This window comes from Ctenopharyngodon idella, chromosome 21, assembly GCF_019924925.1.
Source record: "Ctenopharyngodon idella isolate HZGC_01 chromosome 21, HZGC01, whole genome shotgun sequence".
NCBI lineage: Eukaryota > Metazoa > Chordata > Actinopteri > Cypriniformes > Xenocyprididae > Ctenopharyngodon > Ctenopharyngodon idella.
This window is the reverse complement of record NC_067240.1, coordinates 13,758,138-13,779,309: the sequence shown is the minus strand read 5'-3', so window position 1 is coordinate 13,779,309 and position 21,172 is coordinate 13,758,138. Positions and strand designations below refer to the sequence as shown.

Genomic DNA, 21,172 nt, shown 5'->3' with positions numbered 1-21,172 from the left:
AATACATTCCCATTGCACACAACTTCCGTGTGTGCTGCCATTGGTCACAATTCAATAAAGAGGAAGTACATTTAGCTCCTATTGGTTGTTTGGGAAAATGGGCGGGGCCTTTAGTTGGCCGAGCGCATTTATGACTTCTCGCTTTCAATGAAAGATGATACTGTTGGATTTTAGCTGATTGTTCGTACATTACGGACATGCCGGAATCGTTACATTCAGGTATTTAACAGACCCTTGGTTTTATTCTTTTACTTGTAAACACGTGACGTTGTGTTTTTTAGCCTAGCTAATAGCATGGCTAACACTGAAGAAGGTAGTGAGATTGCTGGTTTGCTTTGCGCTATCAAGCTACAAAACTTTTAGAAAGACTAAAACGCAAGATAATACTTCCTGTTCTATTAATGAGTTCACCCTAATTTGGTTTCTGTGATCAAGAAACTGTTTGGTCTATTCAATATTGTTTAAAGTGCCTGACAGGTCGCCACGTGCTCTGAGTAGTTCCTAGGGTTGCGAACTTCTGGAAAGGAAAATAAGGGACAATCGTGGTTCTTTAAAGGAAAATAAGGGACGGAATAAGGGACACTCAAAATATTTGTATTCTACCACACAGTGTATGTCATTTCACTATCTGCAGTTAAGTGTGTGTATAAAATATGTATAAAAGGTTCTCAGACATAAACACATTTGGGTAATTTCATGTCAAAATCAACCAAATTTCAGAAACTTTCCCTGCTCAAATTTTTGTTTTTCCTTTTTTTTTCCTGAAGAAAGACAAACATAAATCAATAAGAAAGACAAAATATTAAATGTAATGGATGTATATTTCATAGTATAGTAATCCAATATTTTGTAGAGGGGGGGTCAGAATTACAATTTTCACCTGAGATTGAGTCAGATTACAGGGGGGTAAAATGACTTTAGAACAACACATTTTACAGAGATTGGTAGGACGGTCAGTTAAATCTGTTGATGTTAGCAATCTTTGTTGCATTATATGCCAACAGTTCAAAAATGGCAAAAAGCACTTCTTGTGTTTTTCGCCCATAGTTTGCATTTCTGTAACTCATATTACAGATATCTTAATATCCTTTTAGATTATAATTCTTAACAAACTTTTCTTTTCTTAATTTTTTAAGTCCCGATATGGTTACTTTCCAGAGATAGGATCTCAATGTGCCTCCATGAGTAAATTGGTACACATTTTCAAAGGTTGCACATTTTACTGAAGAACAAATAATGTTGAAACTATAAATGTATCTCGTTTTTTTTCTATCAACACAATTGAACGTTCCTGTCTGAGTGCCATAAATAGTATTTTTCCAAAGTTTGTGTGCCTGTAATTCTAAAAGTATTAAAGACATCTCAATCCGTCTACATACTCATTCTTAATAAACTTTTCTAGGCCCTATATGGTTCAGTCCTATATAATGTGGCTCCATGTTCAAACTGTTGAATCTGACCCATTTTCTATATATATATATATATATATATATATATATATATATATATATATATATATATATATATATATATATATATAGCTACACTAACGGATATTAAACATCAACCTCGATTCAAAACCATACACTTAAAAAAAAAAAAAAAAAAAAAAAAAGCCAGCAAGATAGGCCTATATAGATGGCATAAAATTTGAAAGCATAATAACTGAACATCTTTAAAATTTCAGCCAATAAAGCATTTTTTTTAAACAATGGCACTTAAAAGTTTTAACTAAATGTTGTTGCAACCATGAATGAATAAATAAAAATGCATATTTTTCAATTAAAGAGAAGTAGAGAATTATGGTCTGCTTTTGGTAGCTATTTAGTCAGACTTGAGCCTATTTTATTAACTTTTTTTTTTCTGCAACTTTTTCAGGCTTATGATGATTTTTTGAATTAGGTGTCTATTTAGAATGAAATAAAAGTGAATTGTAATTGCTACATATTAATCATAGTATTTTCAATCATATATATTTTGTTTAGAGGCTGTTATGTCTTGATGTAGTGTAGGTTTTTAGAGTATATTGTACACTTTTATTCAAGTACTTTCCGTTGATGTACGTTTCCTTTTCATTTTTGTATCATGACCTTTAGTTTACATTAAACAAGAAAAGCCACTTTTTATTAAAGAGGCCCACCTGAGGTCAGCATTATTGGGTATACATTCCTGAAAAGATTAAGATTATTTTCTCCATTAATAACTAGATGTTACCCAACATCAAAGCCTGTCACTTTCATTGAAGTTCTTTCTACGTCAAAGCCTGTGACTTTCATTAAAGTTCTTCCTACACTTTCTCTGAATTTTCTAGGTCTCTATGTGTAAAAAAATGGATCGTGAAGTGGGAGAGGACTCGTTTGCCTATGGAAGCTTGGGAACTCTCAGTCGCTGGGGGAAATTCCTTTGTGGCCCACGGAATCTCACGCTCAAAGATGTGTTTACATGGTATGATATCTCTTGGTTTTAAAATGTTTTTAAGTTGCAGTTGTCTGCAAATTGATGGTATTTCTTTCATAGTAATTTGAGAATTGTATTTACAGGAAGCTCTTCAAAACTATTGTAATGGGTCAGGCCCTCTCCATGCTAATATGTGGGACGGCAGTTACATGTCAGTATCTGGCAGATGCTGGGGTCGAGACACCAATGCTTCAAAGCTTTCTCAATTACACCTTGCTGCTGCTCACCTATACTTTAGTCTTAGCCTTCAGGAGAGGTACGCTGCAGCACTGCATGGAATCACTCACTCACTACTTTTATCAGATGTTTAGAAGGGCAGAATAATTTTTCCATGACCATGCTTATCATAGCAATGCTCCAAATTTTAAATAAACCTCTTTAAAGAGATAGTTCACCCAAAAATGAAAATTGTGTCATCACTTACTCACTCTCAATTTGTTCCAAACCTGTTTGGATTTCTTTCTTCTGCTGAACACAAAAGAAGATATTTTGAAGAATGTCTGTAACCAAACAGTTGACGGTAGCCATTGAGGGGAAAAAAAAAAAAAAAAAACCCAACTTGAGGGTGAATAAATGATGACAGAATTTTCATTTTTGGGTGAACTGTCCCTTTAAGGATTCATGCCTCTATGTCTGATCTTGTGGATTAATGCTGCCTTCATGTGCTATCGGAATTATCGTAAATACAAGTTTCCTAGTTACAAATTTATCGTGAACGCCCTCTCAAGTTGTATTTATCACTGGGATGGTTGATGATTATTTTCATACACAAGTTCCTGAGTTGGGCGGGCCATAAACTTTAAACATGGCGGAGGGGAGAACGATTGTTGTTGTGACTAGTATTCTTTATTTGTTTTTTTCCACAACCGCTACACCACCTTGTCTTGCCATTAAAGTAGTGCATATTTACATATATATGAATAATCATTTAAAGTGTATTGTATGTTTTATACACAGCAAAAATAGCCTGTATTTTACAGAATTTCCAGAATGGTCAGCAAGCTGGCTATCTAAATAGCGCTGTGAATATTTATATGGTTGTCATTGAATGGGATGCTAAATATCAGTTTGGCTTTAATAAGGTTTTACCAATAAATAGGCAAGAATAATCCTGGTGTCCTCCATGATTTCTGTTTTTTTTCCGATGAGTTCATAATCACAATTTAAAAAGTGGGAAGTAGGACATCTCCGATGGCAGGTGAAGGCAGTAGAAAAGTCTTTAAATGATTTATTGAGTCTTCTCAACATGCAAAATTAAAATGTACTACTCATAAAAACCATTTTCCTCCAGCAATGCAATATAGTAGAGAAGATATGCTATTTTTTTTTTTTTTTTCCAGCTCACAGCAAGGATTAATCCCTTTCCCCCCCCCATAATTTAGGTGAAAATAATATTGTTCAAATTCTAAAAACAAAGTGGTGGAAGTATTTTCTGATGGCTCTTACGGATGTGGAAGCCAACTACACTGTTGTGAAGGCATACCAGTTTACTACGCTTACAAGTATACAGGTAAGAATACATTCTTCTTAGTTCGGAGGAAAAAATACACGCACACATTCTTCTTTGTAGCAATTGTCAATATATAATATAATATAATATAATATAATATAATATAATATAATATAATAAATGTTATGTGTTGTAGCTGTTGGACTGTTTTGTGATCCCGGTTCTGATGGTGCTCTCGTGGATCTTCTTGAAGACTCGCTACAGACCATTGCATTTTGCATCTGTGGCCGTGTGCTTGCTTGGGGTCGGGGCGATGGTGGGAGCAGATCTGCTGGCGGGGAGAGACCAAGGCTCAAGTAAGTACTGTACTTTATACTAGGGGGCAAAAAAAGGGGTGTAATCATTTTGACTATGCTTTATTACTCCTGTTACAAATGATACGATTATGTGAAATGAGGACGACTGGGTGAAGAAGATGAATGAAGAATTTATTATAGACTGTAGTTTGTCTGTTGCTTGAAATCTTGGACAAAAATGGTTGATCTCTGTGTTCCTCTTTTTTGTGCTTTTTCTGTCACTGCAGGTAGTCATGTGTTGTTGGGGGATGGACTAGTGCTGGTCAGTGCTGCTCTGTATGCAGTGTCTAATGTCTGTCAGGAACACACAGTGAAAAACCTGAGCAGGGTGGAGTTCTTGGGCATGATTGGGCTCTTTGGCACCCTCATCAGCGGTTTGCAGATGTAAGTTGCATGTCCACCACCTCATTTTCAAAGTATAAACAGTTTTCTAAGTGAAATGCCTACATTGTGAGAAGGCCTTGCTTTTGAAAAATAGAAGCTATATGTACACTACTGTTCAAAGGTTCGGGGTCAGTAAGACTGACAGAAAGACATTTATAATGTTACAGAAAATTTCTATATCAAGTAAATGCTGTTCTTATCAAAGTGTCCCTATTATGCAATTTTAAAGGTTCCTGATTATGTTTTGGAGGTCTCCTAGAATAGGCTTACATGCATCCAAGGTCCAAAAAAAAAAAAAGATTGAAGATTCAGTCTATCTAAACCCCTCCTTTCTGAGAGCCTACTCTGCTCTGATTGGTCAGACGGCCCAATCTGTTGTGATTGGTCTACCGATAACAGCATGTGTCAGAAATAAAAATGTCCGTTACCATATTTGAATTTCAACTCCGGAGGATTTCCTCAGCGCTTGATACACCGTGATATGCACGATGGCATCGTTTTTCTGTATCAATTCCAGCGCGAGTCGTCATCCTTGGATTTCGCAGCACTGAAAACGTCGTCTCCTCAACATGTTGACAACACGAACCAAACTCTTCCAGTCTCCGCTACAACTACAGTGTTTGAGGGCAGGTCAAAGTAGATGTTGTTCGTGGGAAGCCAATGAAATCTGTAGGCTGGCATTATGCAAATTTGTTACATTTTTACATAGGTTTGTTACAGGAAGTGAGACAGGAATTGCTGATGACTTGTTACAGCAGTTCAGAATCAATTCTTTTAGCTTTTTACCCTTATTTATTGTGCATTTTGATCTTTAAAACTTTGTAGACCTTTTACATTCACAAACAGCTATATTAAACACTGCATGAAAGGTAATATTCATAAAGCATAACGGGGGCACTTTAACTGAACTGAAATGTATTAGAGTTTCCACAAGAATTTTGAGCAGCAGCAACTGTTTTCAACATTAATAATAATAAGAAATGATTCTTGACCACCAAATCATCAAATTAGAATGATTTCTGAAGGATCACATGATGCTGAAGACTGGAGTAATGATGCTGAAAATAAATTTAAAATACATTCAAATAGAAAACTGTTATTTTAAATTGTAATGTGACACCTCAAAAACAATAAAAATCTTACTGACCCCAAACTTTTAAACATTATTGTAAATGGAAGTCATTAGTCCTAGTTCTTTTTGGTTGAACTATCCTTTTTATTTTAAAGGGCTTTTCTTGAATACGAAGCTATACCTGTCATCACCTGGAACTGGAGAACATGTGAGTAACTAAGTGTAAAATGTTACTCTTTTTCATTGACATCGGCTTATAAAAATAGTATCTAGTCATCATTGGAATCCATCATTGCATAACTACAGTAAATAATTGTATTTGTATTCTGTAGGCGTGCTCTTTGTTGCGTATACTCTGTGCATGTATGGGCTGTACAGTTTCATGCCTGTCGTGATGAAGATGACCAGCGCCACTGCTGTAAACCTCTCACTGCTGACTGCTGACCTCTTCAGCCTCTTCTGTGGCATGTTCCTTTTTCACTACAGTGTGAGTAGAATGAATACATTTTCAGAAAATCAGTAAAAGTGTCAGGACAAAAAGAAAAAAAATTAAAACATTTTCTAATATCTTTGTCTTTGCCTTGCTAAAATAATTGTCTTGATCACGTAGAATTTTTTTTTTTTTTTTTCTTCTTTCTTCACAGTTCACCGGCCTGTACATTGTGTCTTTTGTGGTGATTACACTTGGTTTCATCATGTTCAACGTTGTACCGACCTACACAGCAGATCAGCCGTATGCCACTAATGATGAGGCGTATCATCTTGCTTCATCTGCGGATGTCCAACAAGAGGGAGGCGTTGTAGATCGGCTGCAGAAGGAAGGACATGACGATCTGGAGAGGACGGTGTTCAATCACAAAGCACACTGCAATGGGCTCTATTAATGGAGTACCTTAGAAATCAACAGTAATAGATTACTGTACCGACAGTAATGGATTTCACAGATTCTCTTTAGAAGAGAATCTTTTTTGCCAAAGGCAGTGTTCAATTTTTATTTATTTTATGGATTTTAAATCCACTACAGTGTGCCTTCAATCTGTATTTTTATTTACACCAATTTGTGTATAAATGTTATTTAAATCTGCTGAGATTGAAGTTCTGACAGTACATTCAAACAAGAAAATTCTTTTTGCAGAAAATAATGCACTATGAGCTGTATAGTACTAACTTAAACCACTGGAAGTGCTTACATCTCCATTCCAGATGAGATGCTGTTTACAGTTTTATTACTTGTATTAACATTCTTTATCTTTGTAGAGTTCTTGATTTTTTTTTTTTTTTTTTTTTTTTTTTTTTATTATTATTATTATTTTGTTTTTTTAACTTGAGTTACAAGATTATGAAAAGTTATGAAACCGTAGATAAGAATTACTTTTCATATTCAACTTGTTAGATTTATTATTAGTATTGAACATGTACAGTATTTTATGTATGTTTATATTTTATGTATCCACATTTGGAAATTATTTCTGACCATTAAAGTGGTTTTATGTCTCATAGGAAATCAGTAAAAGTGGTGTTTATTAAATATATGTAAAAGTTGGTTTTACATTATAAAGTTTTTGGCTTATAAAACCATTTTGTTTTCAACTTTGACAGTCTCACAGACCATTCACCCAGACTCTTAGCCAACCCATTTGTAAAATTGTATGATATATATATATATATTAAAAGTGTGTGTGTGGAAGTTTACTGAGGAATGTAGGCCTATTTATGGACCACCAGTGTCTCAAACCCTGGTTCTAGAAGAGGAAGATCATACTGTTCCATTTTAAATGATGGAAAACAGCTCAATTTTTACATAGGAATTGTCTTTATTTAAAGGACTTTGTAATGTACCCCAGCAGCAGGCAGTGGTTCGAGTGACAGGTCTGCTGGGGTCTTTCCGCCGCCGTGCGGCACAGCAGCGCTGCATTGCGATGCTCTGAAGCGCCCGCCCTCCCTCATTCACATGCTCATCATGGAGGAATAACAGGTACCTGCCTTACAGAGAGAGGAGGACAGGCATATTCCCATTCCCAGCGACATCTTGAAACGTATGTTCCTGCCATTTATTTATCTTTTATCAAATACTCAGATGTATTATTTGATACGCGGTTTTACACGGTCAAGTGTGGTGTAGAATAGAGAACAGAGCAGAATAACACCTAATGCAAAATGAAATACCTAGTCTCGACGGTAAATGAGTCCGAATGTTGGTATTATATAACCGATATTTGACTTTATTATAAGCGACTCATTTATTATGAAATAACGCATCAGACATTTAATATGTGAAAGTGGATATGTACATCGTATGTTGATTGTACGAGCAGTTGCCCACGGCAACGTCTTAATCCGGCTAACGCCACACTGACGACCTTAACGTTTTTGCTATAAGTATCCACGACAATTTAATACAATACAACAATTAAATAAATATACATTGTAGTTTTTTCGTTTTTTTTTTGTTTTCAGTTGTGTTTTGTGCAGGCGGTCAGACCATCTGCGAATGCGAGATATAACGTTACAGTTGTAGCAAAGCAGACAATCACGATGAAGCATTTTCTAAGGTAAGTACGTCTTACATGTATATCTTATTATTGCTTAGAAGCTGAAATGTAATTGCTTTCATTTTCCATTAAAACAAACCATAATAAATTCACCAATAGGTTTCATATTGCATACATTGTTGAATGGCCCAATTATGTCATGGATGTGGAAATCAAAAAAATACTACATGATCAAATATCATATATAATATATAGGCCTAATATTATATAACCCCCACAAGTCAGAGGCCTTTTCATCTACTAACATTCTTTGTCAGCAACAGCTCTTAAAATGTAAATAACTGATAAATACCTTTTAATTACCAATCCCTTGGTGAGTCTCCTGGCTTTCAGTTTTAAGTGCTTTCTTATCAGCCACTTCTCTTAATTATACTGTTTACAATAAATTATGTTGAAAGGCACTAAACCTAGTAGGAGGTTGCTCCCAGTGAACCAGTATAGTTTTGTATTTCGCCTAGACCTTTAGAGGTAGAGACCAGACTACTGGCTATTATTAAATTGCTGGAAAAGGAAATTACCTTCAAGACACGTCACTCCTGTTCACTAGTTTTCACAATAACACCTTTTTTACAAAACGCAGGTTTGACTGCAAATTCATTGCATGCAGATGGGGAGGCGAGTCTATCCTGTGAGCAGTAACTCTCAGCAACCGGACTCAAACAGGTTTATTCCTAGTCCAGTGTGTTTCCTGTAGTGAAATAGATTGAATTAGATTAGTATATAATACAGAAGGATGGATTCAACCATGCTTTGAATCAAAAACAGATGCATACAGTAGTTATACATGTCATTAAATCCTTAGGTAAATACATACTGCTTGATACATGCAGGACATGAAACCTGTTAAAAGAATAATACCTTAACAATTATATTTCGCTTTCATCACGCACATCTTTGCAGAGCTGTGACCCATTTCATCATCTTGGCCCACTTATCTCTGTGTCTCTAAACACAGACATGCTTTTTACAATGGGATTAAGCCTAGCTTTTGTAGACAAGAGAAGAATAATGTGCATTTCTCTTTGAACAGCTCGAGCAGTGTTCATGAGAAACACACATCTGAAGGTTATGCAGTTCAGGTTTATTGTACTCAAATATAATGAGCTTTCAAAATACCCCAGTGATACCCTTATTCTGGGACAGAATACACAGGTGTATTAGGCCTATCAGTATTGGACTTGTGTCGTTTTATTCAGGCTCTTTTGTTTGAATCTTCTAGGGTACTGACCCAGTTGCTGGTGTTCTTGTACTGTAAGTGTTTGTGGCGGGGTCTGAAGTTTGTCATCAGGAAGGTGACAGGACGATGTGAGCTTCAACGCATCTGTTACAATAACAAACCTGGTGCTCGAAGGACGCTCAAGATTGGTAAATACTATCAGTACTAAATACTATTTAGTGGTACATCTACAGTAAAATACTCTTTATCAGTTTGTATTGGCCTTCCTGGGTGTATGTAGGGACATTTTTTATATTATTGTATGTTTCTTTTAATTTCACAGAATCCTCACTTAAATGTTCTAAACATGAGGTGAGTCATGAGGCTGTTGGTTTATGAAGTAAAAATATATTTTTTTACACATTTATTGTATCTATTTTATTGTAACATTTAATAATATTATGAAATGGTATGTATTTTTCATGTAAATAGAAATGATAGTATTTATCAATATTTTAATTATGCTTATAATAGCTTTTTTAAGTTTTATATTTTCAGTTTTCATTTTAATTTTAAATTAAGTTTTAGTAATTTTGTTATGTGCTTTTGTCATTTTTATTAGTTTTTTTAATATTTCTGTTTAGCTTTAATTTATTTTTATTTCATTTTTTATTAATTTTAGTACTTTAAAATTTCTTTCAGGTTTTTCAAGTTTTCATCTATTATTTATATTTATTTCAGCTTTATTTCAATTAATGAAAATGATTTTTAATACTATTAGTTTAGTTAACAAAATCAACACTGATTCAACGCTGATTTAAGGACCGTCTCAAACTACAAGATGGCAAATTTTTTTGACATACTATGCTATTTTTTGTATATTAGCTAATAACTGAATAATGTTTCTTTCAATTACTCTACCTCCATAGCTTTTGCAGTCTGCCGTCAGCGTTCACCCAGATTCTGTAGAGAAAACTATTGATGATATTTTGTCCCTGAAAAAGATCAACCTTGACACTAACCCACAGTAAGGACTCAGTGTATTCATCTACAGATAACTCTCGGTAAGTTCTTACTTTTTGAACAAATGTGCTGTATTTCTTGTCTTCTTCCAGGCTTGGCATCTCTCTCCAGGCTTGCCTTCTTCAGATTGTAGGTTACCGAAACCTAGTAGTGGAGGTGGAGAAGCTGCGTAGAGAGCCATACGACTGTGAAAACCCAACACATGAAGAGATGCTCATGAAGGTATTAGTGGTTGCCAGTCTTTTTTGATGACTGAGAAATTATAATTCACAATATAGCACAGCCTCTCATACTGCTAAAATGTTGGCCATAACAGAATTTCAGTAGTTAAAAATTAAACATCTATAATGTAATAGTGATACCTTTCTCAAATATCTTTTTACCCACCAGCTGTGGAAGGAACTCCGTCCTGATTCTCCTCTCTCTGGACGCATCTCCAAGCAATGGTGTGAGATTGGTTTCCAAGGAAACGACCCCAAGACTGATTTCAGGGGCATGGGTCTCCTGGGCTTGCACAACCTACTGTGAGTAGCCAAGTAGAATCTGCTGAAGTGAAATCAGGACAAAACATTAGATCTTTATACTACTTTAAACAAATGTACTGAAGTGAAATGTTGTTATCTACATCATGCCAGCTATTCACTCTGTTCCAAAACATAGTGAGCCTTGCTGTCTACTAACTAAATAGGCAGCTACCTTTAAAAACAGCTTCCTAACCATCAAGGAACCTCATAAAAGACCAATTTGGAATGCTTTACATAGGCATGCACAACTAAAATAGCAATAGATTTTGCCTTTAGCATGTTACTAAGCTAACAGCACGATACTCAAAAAAAAATTAAATACATAACATACATTGAGTAAAATATGTTTTTGAATTACACTGAAATAGTTTTCATCAGTAAGCAATTTGACGTTAGCATGTTGCTAAGCTAACAGCACAATACTCAAATAAGCATTAAATACATAACATACATTGAGTAAAATAAGTTTTTGAATTACACTGAAATAAGCTGTGTCTGAAATCGCATACTGAGTAAGTACTACATTTGAATTTAAATTTACTTCACGACCGCTGAAAAAGTATGTTCTATATAGTACTAATGCGTGTAGTATGAATGAAATCCAGATGTACTACATCCGCCATGTTGTTACTGTCACATGACCTACCCGTGTACGTTACGTCCCTTCAACTCCATTTACAAATCCTCTCCCATGGCCTCATGGGATAGTAAAGTGTCCATTGTATGCGCACTTCAGAATCTCGCTGGAAGTAGTAAGTCATCTGTTCGCATACTGTTTTTCGCGTACTATATAGTAGAGAAGTATTCGATTTTGGATGCAGTCATAGTTTTTATCAGTGAGCAATATGAAGTTAGCATGTTGCTAAGCTAACAACACAAAACTCAAATAAACATTACATAATACATAACATACACTGAGTAAAATAAGTTTTTGAATTGCATTAAACTAGTTTTTATCATTTAGCAATATATATTTTGACATTACCATGTTGCTAAGCTGACAGCACAATACTCGAATAAGCATTAAATTCATAACATACATTGAGTAAAATAAGTTTTTGAATTACACTGAAATAGTTTTCATCAGTTAGCAATTTGACGTTAGCATGTTGCTAAGCTAACAGGATGATACCAAAGTCCCTTTCAAGGAAAGTCTGTTCAATCGGCGGCCATATTTGAAATGCCACCGGGCAGCTTTTTCGGGCATCCAAGACCAAGTCCTATCAATTTGAATGGAGGAATCCTGAAATCTCAACAACTGCTGGCCGAACTCACAATTGAATAACATGTTTCAAATGTAAAGGCTTATTTTTCAGGTTAGACGAGTCAATGCGCATGTGCAGTCCTAAGCTCGAGTCTCGGGTTTCTATGGGACTAGTTTTTATCAGCTAGCAATAGATTTTGATGTTAACATGTTGCTAAACTAACAAAACTATAATCAAATAATAAGCAATAAATACATAACATACACTGGGTAAAATCATTTTTTAAATTACACTAAACTAGTTTTTGTCACAACTTTTTGTTATTGAATATTAAATATATTTATAATCAATATTTCGTTTGCAATCTTAAATAAGATTTCACTGTACTTGTTGCAATGCCCCGTAGCATTTGCTCAAAACAAGTTATCTTAGGGGGTAGCATAATTAAGTTGCCTAGCTTTTAGAACACCCAGTCCACATACTGTACGTTGCCTTAAAATGCTGCCTATATAGGTAGCTCACTAGGTTTTTGAACAGAATAATTCAGTGGCTAATTTTCTCTCTTTTATTTGCAGGTATTTTGCAGAGCATGATAAAGCCACCGCTCTCCAAGTTCTTCATGACTCATTGCAGCCCAAACACAGGTCAGATCCTTCAGACAGTCCTCTTGGGTGGTTCCTATGTACACTCTACTGTATATACTCAGCTATGGTACATTTTTACATCCAAAAAAGCATACTAAATATCATTGATGGGCTTTAAGACACATTTTAGCTTTAAACGCACATGAGCAAACACACACCATCAGGATCTTGCCACAGGATGTCAGTTAGGGTGTAGTTCCCCTGAAGCCTCTTATCAGTGTTTTGCTTTTTACTGTGTGTGCATACCGTGTTTATGTTAACAGGTGATTTTTTTCATGCCGTGTAATCCATCAAACCTTCAGCATGCTCCGTCTCCATCATGCACATCATGCACCCACACATACCTTTTTTTCTGTTCCTGCTTCTTTTTTATTCCCATCACTGTCATACACAGGAACCTTTCCAAAGAGGAAGCCAGGTACTCCATTTTTTCTCTCTCAGTAAGAAATTCATTTGATCATTTTGCCTCAATCTAATGGCTGTATTTTGTTGTTGTTGTTTTAATCTTGAAACGCCCAACTTCACCTCACTCTAAACACAAGGCATTATGCTCCATTGTAACGTTGGTTAGTAGCTGTGAATGCTTTCTCTTTTCTCCAGTCTCACATGTGTAATTGTCGTTGTTGACGTAGTTGACTGCATTATATTTGCTGTTTAAGGACTATTTGCACAGGTTTGAGTGGACACTAACATTTTGCTTCTTCACACAGTAAGATGAGCAAAGCTGAGTGGGACAAGAAAAAATTTGACAAAGCGATTGGGTGAGTTCAGAATATTGCAGACTATTTCACACTCACAAATTTAGGGACTAGAACAGAAACTTTGTGCTTTGTGTTTTCACTTGGGCCAGTAAGCAACCAAATTACCTTTGCAACATCCTAAAAGCTCCCTGAACACCTTTGAAACCACACAACAAACCCCTGCAAAGCATCTACAACACTGTGGCAACTTTTATCATATTAATTTTATTATGACTACACTGTCGAGTGGTATTGTCTAACAAGGAGACCAGATCTTAAATGTGTGAATGTTAAAAATAATTCTGCTGTGTGTGCAGTAGTTATTAGTAGCTGAGTCCCTGAACCCTGCTTGTGTGGCAGCACTGATGCATTGTGTGGGGATTTGAATCGGGGCTCTTCTGCTTGTCATGAGCTTTCAGGATGCATTAGCTCTGATGTGTAGCATGGATCCTGTTTAATCACTGTGCAGCTGACATGTGCACATAGAAACAGATGTAATCATACAGACAAACACTGGCAGTCTCTTAACATTTTATAATGTTTATTTACACTAAACAAGGATTTCTTTTACGTTGTGTTTTGTGCTGACCCATATCTTTTGTGGTGCAGATACTCCTTTGCCATAGTTGGCATTAACATCACAGACCTGGCATATTCCCTGCTGGTGAGCGGGGCTCTGAAGACTCATCTGTACAATGTGGCACCAGAGATGCCAAGTCTAGTGCACTTCCAACAGACTTTCTGTGAGTGTTATCATAATGTTGCCATTGTTCTCATTGTGAAAACAACTTTTAAAGGGAATATATATACAGTTGCAAGAAAAAGTATGTGAACCACTTGCAGAATCTGTGAAAATGTGAATAATTTTAACAAAATAAAGGAGATAATACAAAATGCATGTTATTTTTTATTTAGTACTCTCCTGAGTAAGATATTTTACATAAAATATGTTTACATATAATCCACAAGACAAAAAAGTAGCTGAATTTATTAAAATAACCCCATTCATAAGTATGTGAACCATTGATTCTTAATACTGTGCGTGGTTACCTGGATGATCTACGACTGTTTTTTTGTTTTGTGACGGTTGTTCATGAGTCTCTTGTTTGTTCTGAGCAGTTAAACTGAGCTCTGTTCTTCAGAAAAACTCTCCAGGTCCTGCAGATTCTTCAGTTTTCCACCATCTTTTGCATATTTGCCAGCAGTGACTGAATGATTTTGAGATTCGTCTTTGTCAAGGACAATTGAGGGACTCAAACACAATTATTAAAAAAGGTTCAAACATTCACTGATGCATAAGATATTTTATGTAAAATATCTTACTCAGGAGAGTACTAAATAAAAAATAGCATGCATTTTGTATTATCTCCTTTATTTTGTTAAAATTATTCACATTTTCACAGATTCTGCAAGTGGTTCACATACTTTTTCTTGCAACTGTATATATATATATATATATATATATATATATATAAAAAAAATATATATATATACAGTATATACATATATATACATATATATATATATATATATATATATATACAGTATCTCACAAAAGTGAGTACACCCCTCACATTTCAGCAACCATTTTATTATATGTTCTCAAGGAACAATACTATAGAAATGAAAATTGGATATACTTTAGAGTAGACAATGTGCAGCTTGTATAGCAGTACAGATTTACTGTGCTCTGAAAATAACTCAACATACAGCCATTATTGTCTAAATAACTGGCAACAAAAGTGAGTACACCCTAAGTAAAACTGTGTCCAAAGTGTCAATATTTTGTGTGAGCACCATTGTTATTTAGCACTGCCTTAATCCTCCTGGGCATGGAATTCACATGATGAATAGGACATGTGGCTTTGCATGGTTAAACAACATACAACTGTTATCACTTAGGGTGTACTCACTTTTGTTGGTAGCTATTTTGACAATAATGGCTGTATGTCAAGTTATTTTCAGAGGACATTAAATCTATACTGCTATACAAGCAGCACATTGACTGCTCTAAAATATATCCAAGTTTCATTTCTATAGTATTGTCCCTTAAGATATACTAAAATGGTTGCTGAAATGTGAGGGGTGTACTCACGTTTGTGAGATACTGTATATTTAATTGTATTTATAAATTCCCTAAAGAGTATAAAATTATTATTATTATTATTATTATATATTGGTGGTCAAATATTGGCATTAAATTATACAGTTATTAAATTTGATGTAAATTATCCAAGAATTTTTTCAAAACATAATAAAAATATTATATATAATTAATTTACATAAAATGAAATGCCATATAAAATGCCTATATATATATATATATATATATATATATATATAAGCAATAAGGTACGAGAGGCTGTGCTGTATCGTGAATAAGTCACAGCTAAAGGGCGTTGTTAGGCACGATGCATGACAAATATTAAAGCCATACAAATATTAAATCCAAAAATATGTATCAGTGCAACTTTCATGAAGTAAACTGTCACTAAAAGCCTTCCTTTCACCGGAAAAAAACTAGTCCCTGACCGTGAACAGCAAAGAAGTTACATTATTTTGCCATTAGATGGCGTCAAAGACTGTCTTTATTAGTGGAAAACCCCTTAACTGTTAAAAGGACAGGATAATACAGACATTTAAACAGATTTTTTATTATGAACATAGGACTGACCTGAATTAAAATGCTAAATCTGAATGCAGGTAATAAACTTGCTAAATCGATCTCTTTCTCACAATACTCTTCTAGTTCTACATAATACTGTAAGCTTCAATGAACAATATCAACTGAGAACAAACAATTTACGTTGCTAAGAGTTGTTGCCAAGGGTGTTGTGCAGTGATACACAGAACCGTTGAGTGAAGCGGTCAGCCGTGTTTTATCGTTAATAAAACACCGCTATTGACCAATCAGAATCAAGGACAGGAACTAACCGTTTATTTTAAATATATATATATATATATATATAATATATTAGGGCTTTCAAGTGATTACAATTGTTAATCTAATTACACGATGTGATCTCAAAATAATCGCACATCAAATTTGGCTGAGAAATTACCCATAAAAGATAAATTAAAGTCATTATTGTGTTAAATGAGAAAAGCATCAAATAGACATTACAAAAAGTAGTAGCTTTAAAAAGAAATATATTTGATTCAACAGAATTTATTACACATTTTTAGGCTACAACAGTGAATGATGACGGAATTTTCATTAAACTTTTCATTCAGCTATACCTTTAATAGGTTTTGAATGGAATATGAAATTATTTTTTAATTAAATAATACTCTAAATAAGAAACTAAACCTGCCAGTAAGTGTCAGTAAATGTCTAAATGAGTAAATCATTGAGTCATTAATTCATTTGATTCGTTCAAACAGCTGATTCATTCAGGAATGAAGTAAATGGCTCTCTTTATGAATGGGCCATTGCATCATTGATTCCCCTGATTCGTTCTAATTTATATATATATAATTTCTTGTTTTTCTTAGGTTATCTGATGCAGGAGTTCCACAGGTTCTGGATTGAGGAAGATCCATGTGACATCATGGAGTTCAATCGTGTGCGCACCAAGTTCTACAAGCGCGTCCTGAAGCAGCTGAAGAACCCTGACATGGCACTGTGTCCTCACTTCACGGCCTCTGACCTTCACCTGGTCAACCTGTAGCTTCTCACTCATCTCAACTCTTGTGACACTTCACCTTCTCATCCTTAAAGCCCATGTCTCATTACTGCCAACTGCTTAGCCGGTCTTTTTCTCACACATTCTCTCACCAATGTCTCCTTCAGCCCATCTGACCAGAAGCAACTGAAGATCACCAGCACTGCTGAAGACCATGTTGATTGTACGTGCGCATGGCAACAGTGCACCTCCTTACAGCTTTCACAATGATTGTGATATTTACAGCTACTGTATGCTGAAGTCTTAATCAGCATCTGAATGTGGATCGGAGGGAAATCTCTCCTGATAAGACAGGGCTCCCTATCCACCAGTAGGTAGAGCTGTTGGTGCATATTAGGTAAGACAGTGAGCTTCAGGCATGCGAGAGTTTCTACCCACATCCACCGCAGAAGGCTGCACTGATACCAGGCACACTTAGAAACAGGTGGCCCTTGTTTGTATACAGTATACTTTTGGAGCTGTTATATGAAGGATAACCTTTCTTTACTTATTGTGAATCTGTTAAAGGAATATTCAAGGTTCAGTACAAATTCAGCTCAATCAACAGTACTTGTGGTATAATGTTGAATATCACAAAAAAAAAAAAAAATATATATATATATATATATATATATATAATGGATGTTTCTGGTTTACAGTGAGGCACTTACAATGGAAGTGAATTGGGCCAATTTGTAAACATTAAAATTCAATAGTGTAGCCACAAGATTTAAACAATATACATGATAACACAATACTAACCTTTTCTGTCAAGTATTTTCCAATTTTATAACATTTTTGCCATGACAACCATAAAACAACTGTAAATACAATGGGGCCGTTTACACGACACCGTTTTCAACTAAAAACGGAAAACTTTTTATGCGTTTTGGCCATTCATTTACATGACAACGACGTTTTGGTGGTCTGAAAACGCAAACTTTTGAAAACGGGTTTCAAAGTGCAAGTTTTTGAAAACGGTCTCCGTGTGAACAACAGAAACGCGAATCTGTGAAAACGTCGACGCCGTGCACATGCGCATTACACGTTCAGTCTATAGTGTTTCATCGCCATCTAATGGCCGGACAGCAGAATACAGAGTTTTTAGTCATTTTCACGGATTCGTATGAATGAGGATCGTTTTGACAATGGTGTCTGTACGCGGAAAACTCAAAGGAAAAACTTCTCCGTTTTAAGCATATCGTTGTCGTGTAAACGTGCCCTTAAACGGCTTGACAACTCAGAAAATACGTTTGAACAGAATAATAGTACTTTTATAATATTAGAAGCTTCAATTTTATTTTAAGAAAACAAATGGAAGAGTCAACATTATTTTTGTGGTAATCAACATTTCCAACAGATGCTGTCAGTTGAGCCTTACTTGCGTTGAACTCGGAATAATCCATTAAACTGAAATTATTTCTGCTTGCTGCATTAACAGATCATTCATAAGTTCATAACTATTATCGTCACAATCATATTATGAATTCTTCTATCAAATACTTACATAGCCTACTTCATGTTGCCAAGAAGCAGAGCTTAAAATCAAATATTTACTTGCCAAATATGGTAGGATAATGTGTGTTTTGTGAATGTTATCATGCAGAGCACATGATTGTTTTACAAACGTATTAGTGTTGATGTAAAAAAAAAAAAAATATATGGAATGTTCCATTTTTCTGTTCTACAACCAAAGCAATAAGTGACGTTTAGAACAGTTAGTAGAACAGTCTTGATTTCTTTTGCACAGGTGGTGCCTCTATTGTGTTACTAAGACACTAATTATATAATAATTAATGTACAATCCTAAAGTTTAGGCCTAAGTGTGAGTATTTCAGGCTTTTTTTGGTCTCTTCTGTATTTCTTTATCTTTTACAGTTGTCACATCACAGATGCATGTTGCTCTTTTGTTTATGTTTGTCCATTAACCCTTTAACATGATGGACGGTCACAGGGTTTGCATGATGATTTTGTTTTTGCCTGCAAAAAAATTGTGTTATCAGAATGTCACTTAATTTTAATGTTGTTAATCGGTGCAATGAATGTCTATGCTACTGGCAGTGTTAAGCAGCTTCTTTTTAATAGCTATTGGTTGAATTGTGTTTACACAGGAATTTTAATGTGTAAAAAGTGTCATATATTTCCCATTGCAGCACTTTTACAGATAAAGCACTTGCTGTACATAAAGCCTTATAGGTGAAATACATCGAAACATTATTAAAGCTCTTCATTACGCATGGCTGAATATTTATGTATCTGTTCAGTTTTTGTGTTTTCTTTCACATGCATAAACACTCCACCAAATAAATAAATAAAGACCAGTAAAGGATTTTTTTGAATGAAAGGCTGCTTGAGATTTTACATTTGTTTTATTTAGGCTATGAAAAAATGGAAAGTAATTAAGATAATTTTAAAACTTAAATGGATTCTTTAAACTCTGGGTACATTTTAAAATTGATACTTAATACTGTTAGAAATCTCACATCTGTGCAGCATTTACCTATGTTTGAATTCAATCTCCTGCTTCCATTCTCTCGCAAAATAAAAAGCAGTACAAATCAATGTTTTTATTGTTAACCAATATGATTAAAAATAATTTTAAGTAATTGAAATAAAGCTGAAATAAAATATTAATATTAAATGAAAAACTTACTTTTTAAAAACTTTAACTGAAATAATTTTAAGTTGTACTAAAATGAGTACAACTGAAATAAAAATAAAGCTATATAGAAATACAAAAATAAAAAATGGCAAAAACAACAAAATAACTAAAATGGAAAATAAAGAAAAATAGTAAAATGAAAAAAGTTATATTGATTAAAAATAATAATAGTAATAATGATATGACAAAATGACTAAAACTAAAATGAAAAACAAAAAATACATTTAAATTAATAAAAATAAATTTATTGAAAAATAAAAAGCTAATTCTCTCTCTCTCTCTCTCTCTCTCTCTCTCTCTCTCTCTCTCACACACACACACACACACACACACACACACACACACACACACACAGATAAAAAGACGTGTTATTCTGAGTTAAATCGCACGGGGGCAATAATGTTCAAGATATTGCGAGCATATTTACTGTCAGGACTCTCGTTCATCCTCAGAGAGGCTTTATGTTTGTTTTGGAGAAAACAGCCAAGGTTGAGATGCGGTTATAGCATTAATTATTTTGTGCTTCAAACAAGGAAGTCTAAATAATAAGTAGGCCTACCCGTATAATGTGTAACATAAATTTTTTATAAGACATACACGCAAAACTGTAACACCATTTATAAAAGATGTCAACCCAACTGAAAAAAAATTAAACTAGCCTAGGCTGATTTACTAGTCTTAGCTCGTCTCCCAGGCTGACCTGACTGATCTGTTGACTAGTTTTAGATGGGTTTTGGGCACTTCCAGCTGGTCAGGGGTGTGTTTCCCAAAGCGAATTATGGTCGCAAGTTCGTTACCAATAGAGTTCATGAAATGAAATGAAATACACTTTATTGTCCTCAAATGGGGAAATTTGTGACTCAAGGTGTTTACAAAATCATTAAAATCAAATGATGAATACACACACACATATATATATATATATGTGTGTGTGTGTGTGTACATACATACAAAAAGATAGTAAATTAAATTACATTCATTCATCATTTAGCATTTTAATTGAAATGGGTATAAAAGACTTCTTAAACCGATTATACCTACACATTGGAACTCTGTACCTTCTTCCGGAAGGTAACAATTCATACTCAGTATGCAGTACATGCAATGGATCAGCTAAGATTTTATGTGCTTCTCTAAGAACAGACTGTTCATACAATGACTCGGGACAAATGGTCCTTTCTCCCAGTGGTCTTCATTGCTATTTTTACCAAGCGTACAAGCTTAGATTTGAATTGAATTGTAAGGTTACCAAACCGTACCGTAATGCCATATCTGATTATGC

At 34.7% G+C, this 21,172-nt stretch overlaps 2 protein-coding genes across 2 annotated transcripts; both read left to right on the top strand.

Annotated features, from left to right (window-relative positions):
• The first annotated feature begins 78 nt into the window (after positions 1 to 78).
• Positions 79 to 7,223, top strand: slc35f2 (solute carrier family 35 member F2). The gene is made up of 9 exons (XM_051877364.1): positions 79 to 219; positions 2,312 to 2,445; positions 2,541 to 2,713; positions 3,840 to 3,967; positions 4,104 to 4,263; positions 4,491 to 4,647; positions 5,875 to 5,927; positions 6,052 to 6,206; positions 6,364 to 7,223. The coding sequence occupies exons 2-9, from the start codon at positions 2,318 to 2,320 to the stop codon at positions 6,601 to 6,603; spliced, it is 1,194 nt and encodes a 397-aa protein (XP_051733324.1). The 5' UTR covers positions 79 to 219; positions 2,312 to 2,317; the 3' UTR covers positions 6,604 to 7,223.
• A 372-nt stretch (positions 7,224 to 7,595) lies between these two features.
• Positions 7,596 to 19,473, top strand: elmod1 (ELMO/CED-12 domain containing 1). The gene is made up of 11 exons (XM_051877365.1): positions 7,596 to 7,755; positions 8,177 to 8,271; positions 9,491 to 9,636; positions 9,771 to 9,799; positions 10,357 to 10,454; positions 10,543 to 10,672; positions 10,841 to 10,974; positions 12,755 to 12,823; positions 13,534 to 13,584; positions 14,173 to 14,306; positions 17,059 to 19,473. Exons 2-11 carry the CDS (start codon positions 8,255 to 8,257, stop codon positions 17,232 to 17,234), a joined length of 984 nt encoding a protein of 327 aa, XP_051733325.1. The 5' UTR covers positions 7,596 to 7,755; positions 8,177 to 8,254; the 3' UTR covers positions 17,235 to 19,473.
• Positions 19,474 to 21,172: the final 1,699 nt, after the last annotated feature.

Coding starts and splice junctions, on each gene's coding strand:
- slc35f2 (XM_051877364.1), top strand. CDS start 2,318: ATGTGTAAAAAAATGGATCGTGAAGTGGGAGAGGACTCGTTTGCCTAT. Junction 4,264..4,490: donor GGGGAGAGACCAAGGCTCAA/GTAAGTACTGTA, acceptor CTGTCACTGCAG/GTAGTCATGTGTTGTTGGGG. Junction 4,648..5,874: donor CTCATCAGCGGTTTGCAGAT/GTAAGTTGCATG, acceptor TTTATTTTAAAG/GGCTTTTCTTGAATACGAAG.
- elmod1 (XM_051877365.1), top strand. Junction 9,637..9,770: donor TCGAAGGACGCTCAAGATTG/GTAAATACTATC, acceptor TTAATTTCACAG/AATCCTCACTTAAATGTTCT. Junction 14,307..17,058: donor GCACTTCCAACAGACTTTCT/GTGAGTGTTATC, acceptor TGTTTTTCTTAG/GTTATCTGATGCAGGAGTTC.